Below are 7,870 nucleotides of genomic sequence, written 5' to 3' on the forward strand. Positions count from 1 at the left end.
TATTGCCGTCAGGCTAACAAGCACTTACATGCAATTCCTTTCCAAAAAAGGAGGCTGCAATCCATTATCACCCAATACTATCCGAATCCATTTCCTATGGACAAGGGAACACGTGAACATGCCCTTTGACATGGGATAGTCTCTAGGTGAGGGACACTAGCGTGCATATCTTTTCCAACAAATGAATGCACCGACGCAACCTAAATTTCTCCAAGCTAAGAGGTCTGTGACACAAATGAATAAAGCTCGCTGTCGTAACTAACAAGAGATTACAAAGATAATACCTATATATAACAACATAAGTTCACAAATGTAAATACCAGATATTACTGCATCAGATCCTCATCTCAGAAAAAAAAAAACAAATACAAAAAGGACCACTATCTCTCTCTCTCTCTCTAGGAAAAAATGAACGCCAAGATGTTGAAGGAAGAAATCAGCTTCAGCGAGAACTCAGTAAAAGATTGCAATTCATAATGATGACAGTGACCTGTGGTGATTGAAATCTAAAATCGTATGAATAAGATATTAATGTAATGTGGGTTTCTATCAACTGCTACCTCCCCTCTGCTTAAGAGTGATCTTATCTCCTAAACTAAGAGCAATTCCCTGGGTTTTGCTTCTTATCCTTATGTAACCACTCAGATTTCCATCTGTTTGTTTCTCGATGCTAACGTTTACTAGTGCGTCCTCTCCAAACACACTCTTCGCGTACAAATTTGCTGCAAGGAATCCACATTCACCATCCAGGGCCGACCTAAAAATGAAACCAGCCACCAAATACAAAAAAAATGTCAGTTTAGTGGGAAGCAATATATTGTTAGCAAAATTTGAGCAAACTCGGAAGTCGTAACACGAACAAATAAATGTGTCTAAGTTGTTGGGCTACAGGGTCAGGAGTCAAGGCTCAGGTTGATCCAACCATGTCCCTCGGGAGTCGTGAAAGAAAGATACGTAGAAAATTTTATAAATGTATGTCTTGCTATTATTAGGTCTTCTTAGTTCTTCTATCTTTCTATCTAGGAACCTTAATGAAGGAGAAAAATGGCGAACTTGGACCCAAGTTACTCCGAAGCCAGATTAAACTACCTAGATTCAGCAACCAAAATTGATCAAGTGGGAAAAGAATCAGTTGGGTATAAATAAGTAATATTCCAACGGATTATCTTCTGAAAGGTTTTTAAATTAGACGAGTGTGTTATAAAACAACTCAGTTATGGTTCATGTTGGTTCACAGTCCTGCACTAATTACCAAAAGCATGAAAGAGGAAAAGAAGACCGATTCGAGTTATGATCGTGAGTAAAAGGGAACGAATAGACTAACAAATCAAATGTTGGATCGACTCCGTCAAGGTGCAAGCTCACAGGAAGTGTCTAAGAGGAAGTTATACATGCAAATATCCTGGAGAGACTACCATTCTAATTAGATACTAGATTGGGCTTGCACCCTCTTTCTCATTGTTCTCTCTTGGAAAAATATTTGACAACTAAATAATACTTAAGTAGAGGAGAGAAGCATGACTTACGGGGCAGTGAGGCACTTCATGTTTGTTGACCTTATAATGTGATTCAAATACTCCTTCTCGTCTTGAATGACAGTATTCACCGCTACCTGAATCGCATAAATTGAGTTGGAAATCACATAAATACGCCCTTATTAAGAATGCAACAGATAAATAACAAGCAATACAAGGAGCAGAAATTAGTGGCCAGAAAAGGAAAAACAAGAAAGACACATCGATACATTCTCTTCTAATGAGTAACAGAGCATTGCGACGAGACACACTTGGTTGGGTGAACATAAAAAACAATAACATCACATATATATAAAGTACTGATAATTGTGGTAATGGAGGCAGCAACTGGTACCCCATTTCCCATATGTAATTATCATGTGTAGCAGCTCATATTCCTTTGCTTTTATGAATGTCTGAATAGTCTCAAAGTCTCAAAGCCTTTCACTCATACTGCAGCAATCTAATTGTTGCAAGATGATCCCATATATATATATATATATATATATATATATAATCAAAAGAAAGACTTGCATAAAAATCAAAATACTACTTCTAAAGTTCTAATGCAAATAAATAATTAAAGAAGTACCTTGTTTTCCCATTCAAACTCAACCCACATGGTTCTAAATGTTACATCAGCACAGGTAGCAGGAGAAATGTAATCCATGATGTCAATGTGGATGTCATTTAGGACAATGACTGTACGCTCCAGCACATTTGAAGTCTCGTAAACAATGTTCCCAAATATAACTCCTGTCTCGGTGGAAGAGACCTTAATGTTGGCTCGGATCTGCTTGGTTGATTCTGGAGCAAGTGTATAGTTTTGGGGGCGCTCAACAAGTTTTAGGTCACCCATTGTTGCCAACTCCAAGCATAAATTCTGGAGAGTATCCTTTGTTCGGTTGATAACTGTGACATCAAGGACAATATCATAATGATGAACTGTAACATATGCTTCAGCATAAACAGGGTCGCTGAATCCTGTTAACTGAAGAATGCGGTTTAGCTTGTTAGCATCATCTCCATCATTGGTGAATTCTCCAGTGGCACGTTTTAGATCATCTTGGACCTCATCTTCCAACTCGAGCTGGCTCATTCCCTGAATTTTGTACACAAAGTCAATATAATAACTTAGAAACTCCAACAACTGAAGTTGAGGATCGCCTAAAAGGGAAGACAAGAAATCAAATAAACAAAACCAAAACTCTCCCCAATAGAGGAAATAAAGAATATGTGAAATAGATTGCCTTTTCAGATAACTTGAGGTAGCTATTATTAGATATTTCTCATGATATAGATCCTTCCAGCATCATATTAACAAATTCTGACACTGATGGGAAGAAAACTGACTGAAAGCTATCTAAACATGACAAAAGGTCCCCATATTCCAGAAGGTAGGATTAAACAGTCCATACACAAAATAAATAAATAAGTAGATGCTTACCTATATCATCTCGTCAGGCTAAAAGTGAATATAACTGAAAGGATGTGTTAACTTTAGTAGCAGATAAAGTAAAAATACTCATATCCAGGAAGAGGGGTCGTATTTTCTCTACTTGCTACCACTACAACCGACTACCTTTCGTAAACAGACAGAAATTAACACCTTTTCATCCAGATAATGAACACAAAATCGGATAACAGCATAGCTAGTAGCCTTGTACTTTAACAAGTAGCAACACCACATACAAAAACTTCTTCTGAGAATAAGACAGAGGACATTTATAATCCAAATAATACTTAACCTAAGAAATCATTCATATGTCCCAAAAAGTGAAGTAACATCTATTATGCTGATAAAAGTATCGTATGTGAAATGTAATAATTGTGTTTGATGGAGAAATACGAACATGTTTGCTAGCCTATCCGCATACCTCCAATACCATACTCGCAGAAATGTAGAATTGCCATGTAACTCGTGAATAATATAAATTTCTTGAAACTATGAATAACATACGTTTAACAGGTTTTCTCAGATGATAGTTCATAAAGGAAATACTAGAAGAAGCGTCATTACCTTCCTACTCTTCAAATGGTAGAAGTCAATGAGATCGTCTGGCTGTGCATGACAAATCTGAGCCTTCGCTTTAATTTCTTCTGTTTCACGGATTTGCTTATCTGCAAGCATTTTAACAAAACTCTCACGACATGACTGCAACCAAATCTTTCGAATCTCATCTCCTGTATTGCTAAGCAATCTTATGCAAAGGATAATTCTATCATAAGAATCATTGTCAATTGGGTGAGCAAGAAATGAGGATTGCCCAAGTTGCAGCATGGAGACCATGATCAATAAAGCCTGTGTAGATGCTTTGTTCACTTCAGGTTTAGATGGTTGAACCTCTTCAAGTCTTAGGATAAGTTTTGTCAGTGTGCAGGCGGCAACTGCTCCAAGGAAAAAGTCGCCAGTCAGAATCAAGGATCGCAAATTCCCTGGTGAAGCCAGTGATCCTTGAATAAGAGTTGGGGCAGAGATAGCAGTCTCTGAGGCAGCACTTTGGGTCGCATAGGTCCCATCTGCAAGAACGGCAGGTCTCCTAGAAGAGATAGTAATGGAATTTACTTGCTTAGGTTTTGAAGACGCATCTGCACCATCCCCTTCTTCGCTCACTGTATAAAACGGAAGGTCTCCAAGACACTGTTTAATAGTGTCGATCCCACTCTCAACTTCAGAAAGCGAGAGACAGTACTCCCCAATAATCCAAAGAGCACATGAACATACCCGGGCAGCACGTATCTGGTAAAATGTGTCTAACAGCCTTGTTATTATTGCAACCCTAAGTTTTGGGTTGGTTTCGATGATCTCGCGTACGAAAACAACAACATCATTAGCTGAAGCAACATTGCTGTCACCGAGGAAATCCATCAACAAATGGACCACCGTACTTGCCACCTCTGGGAATTTGATAGCACAAGAATGAATAGCTTGGACAAGCATTTGCCGATATTCCCCATTCTTTTCAATTTCAATGCTTTGAGTCTTCACAACTTCCTTCTTAAGTGCCTGAACAACCTCATCAATGTTCCGCGGAGTTATCAGTTCTAGAGCAATGTCAATTGTCTTCCTCTGGATATCAAGATTAGGGCTTGAAAGTGCCCTAAGTACATCCATGATCATTTCAACCATGATCTCTCTATGAGTTGATTTTAGTTCATTTAGTCGGTCAAGAACAATTAGTTTAACATTATTATCGCTCTGTGAAGCTAAAAGCTGGCAGTATGTATTGGCAGCAGCTCTGATAGCTGTGGGTGCAGACGACAGAGAAACAAGTGTTCCGGCACATTCATATATAACTGCACTTGATGGTGCATTCAGCAAAGATATAATGATTTTAATATACTTCCCCTTTTCTCCACGATTCGTTCTACAAACTTTACGGATAAGTTCCAAAACAACCATCTGAAGTAATTCTCCCCAGTCAGGAACACTATCAACATGAGTGAGAAGGTAATTAACAGCGCGATCCTGAGCACAATTAAAGAGCATCAAAAAGGCATTCCTTTTCGCCGACGGATCCTGCTCCGAAGTGAGAGCCTTTTCAATCATCTCAGGGGCATCAACAAGAAGTTGTTCACCGTGTGGAAGTTTATAAATCGACATAACAGCAAGAATTGCATTTCGCCTGATAAACGGATGACGATGTTCCAAATTGGATAATACAGATGGGATCAAAGGTTCAATAATCTCAGTTTCATTCAACCGGCAAAGAAATCTAAGAGTCACACCACGGATATACTCGTTTGGATGTATCAGATTGTTTCTAAGGTTTTGACAAATTAGAATCATCTCAGGAAGAACTTTTCCTCTAGAATCAGTTTTATCAATGATCTCTAAATACAGTAACAAAAGCTTCTGAATTGTGTGATCTTCAGAAGGCAAAACATAACGTATAATTGTAATGAAAAGTTGAGGAATTGTTTCACCATTCAGTAACAGCATTACCGCTTTCTTCATTGCATCAACTTTAGCTTCTAAATCACTTCCTTCAAGAGCTTCTTTGATCTCATTCGCAAGACCAGCACTTCCTTTATCGAAGTGAATAAGCAAACTACAAGATTTCTCCATTTCTCTCTCTCTCTCTCTCTCTCTCTCTAGAAAAAACAACTAATCGTTCAAAACCTGATTCAGCAGGAAATCCCTAATTAAAATAAAATACAATTCTAAAAGATCTAACCGAAGTTTGAACTCAAAATCTTCTAAAATTTGAGTTCATTTTCACTCTGAAAACCCTAGAAAAACAACAAATAAGTTAGAGATATAAAGATTTAGACATACCTTATCAAGTAACCAGAACAAGAAGATCACTGCAAATAATAATGCCAACCAGATCGAAGGCTAATACGAAAAATGCGAAAATGACTGATCGCTGAAGAACGAAGGAACTCTGAGAAATTACACAGAATTTTTTGACAGATCTGAAAAAATCGAACGAGAGAGAGTGTAAGTGCTCCCGCAGATCCGCAATTCCGATATCGTTAGTTCCGTAAGTTGGAAGTAAGAAATTAATAATACTATAAGGCCACGTTTGGGGGCACGGAAATGGATGTCCTGGGAATCACATTCCCGCGATGGGATTCTCAGAAATTAGATTATTTTGGTTTAATGTTTGGTTCGACCGATATATTCTTAATTGTTATTTGGTTTGTATAGAAATAAGAATGTAATTTTTTTTCGAAAGTCCTGTTATATCTTTTTACTTTAACTACATAAATTATAGGCCAAGTTTGTTATATATATTTTAATTAGTATTATCTATTCAAATCTATAGATATGAAATAGTAACGTAATACACTAATTTAAGTTGTATTTAAAGATTTATGTATAATGAATAAGGTCTCGACTAATTCTTTTTTAAACGTTATGAATCGATTTTTTATGAACAAAGAATAAGAGAGAAGAAAAAAACTAGAGATATGGAGAGAGATAGAGATGGAGAGTTATGTTCGAGCGAGAAAGATGGTGGGAGAGAGAGAGAATGTGTTGCTATGGTGGTGGTTGAAATCCTAGATTTTTAATTTTTTTAGTTAAAATATTATGAGAATGACGATTTTAATATTAGTCATTCTAATATTTTATCAAGGATTATTTTGTCCAGATAAATCAAATCATTTCCGGGAATGGGAATCACCAACTCACCCCCTCCCTGGATTTGCTATTACCCCGTTTGGGGAGAATCCCATTCCTCCAGGAATAGGATTCCATCTGCATTCCCGCGAGCCAAACAGTAGTCGGGAATGTGATTTCCGGGATTCACATTCCATTCTCACGTGATTCCCGCGCGCCAAACATAGCCTAATAGCTAGTGGGTTTAATTAGAAATATGAATAACAAATGGGACTTGTGGGTAAATTCCAATCCATAAAAGTTAGGATGAGTGGATGTTCTTTTTTTTTAGATCTCGACAACAATCTACGTTAGTCGTTACAAGGCATTGCTAGATCATGAAGATGTGATACGCACGATAACCGCCTAATTTAAACCATGAATGAAAGAGTCTTAAAGCCCAACAACATGAAAGAGGCCTAAAGCCCAACAAATTTATTACATAATTTACTTATTTATAGCCTAAAATACATGGGATAAATTTTGATGGCAAACTGCTTCCACTGAGACTTGATCCCACGATCTTATGAGCTTAAGAAAGGTGTCCAACCACTGCACCGAAGACTGGTGGACGGATGAGTGGATGTTATAAAAGTGGTGTAGTTCATGGGAAATAGAAAAAATTTCCATGTACAAATGTTTAAAGTGAAATTATGGATTTTGTCAAATTTTTTATAGTACAAATCTTAAAGGTACAACTTTTTTACTAGAACTTCAAAGTCTTAGAATTTCAAAGTTCTAATTCTTTTGAATAATGCTGGAGATTAGGTAAAGGAGAGATGGATGAAGCGGAGAAATGAGGAGAAAGGCAAGGCATTTAATGTTTTCACATTGTCTAACATTAATTTTGTTTTGGCTCACGTAGGTATTTCTGGGAAAAATGATTATCTTTTAGTTTGTTCGTAGAAGCGAATTGAATCGTCGATTCGTCGAACACTTATGGGGCCAAAACAGCGAGTTAACCACAAATTGAGGCCAAAATAGAATTAACCTAAACAGGTAGTTATTACTTCAAAGATACACCTAAACAGGTGGAACTTTGAATTGAACATATTGTGAGTAAATTTGTCACCAAAAGTTCCTCGGCCGAAATTTGGGTTAAAAGTTCTTAAGTTTTTATAAAAAATCAAACAATGCAGAATTTTAAAGTTTTTAAAAATTTTGTAAACCTATAAGACTGAACTTCGAAGTTCTTAAAAAAAAATGTTGAACCAATAATGGCCCCCAACTTTGTGACCAGCTTCCTGCC

General features: G+C 37.1%; 1 protein-coding gene across 1 annotated transcript; it reads right to left on the reverse strand.

The window, feature by feature from the left end:
• Positions 1-269: 269 nt before the first annotated feature.
• Positions 270-6,218, reverse strand: LOC147564380 (coatomer subunit beta-1-like). The gene is made up of 5 exons (XM_086645494.1): positions 5,794-6,218; positions 3,535-5,637; positions 2,107-2,616; positions 1,527-1,612; positions 270-757 (listed from the first exon to the last, which is right to left on the reverse strand). Exons 2-5 carry the CDS (start codon positions 5,581-5,583, stop codon positions 550-552), a joined length of 2,853 nt encoding a protein of 950 aa, XP_086501620.1. The 5' UTR covers positions 5,584-5,637; positions 5,794-6,218; the 3' UTR covers positions 270-549.
• Between the last annotated feature and the right edge of the window lie 1,652 nt (positions 6,219-7,870).

The sequence above is a fragment of the Eschscholzia californica genome, unplaced genomic scaffold (assembly GCF_041429995.1).
Source record: "Eschscholzia californica isolate CP2 unplaced genomic scaffold, dmEscCali1.0.p SCAF_1, whole genome shotgun sequence".
Taxonomy (NCBI): domain Eukaryota; kingdom Viridiplantae; phylum Streptophyta; class Magnoliopsida; order Ranunculales; family Papaveraceae; genus Eschscholzia; species Eschscholzia californica.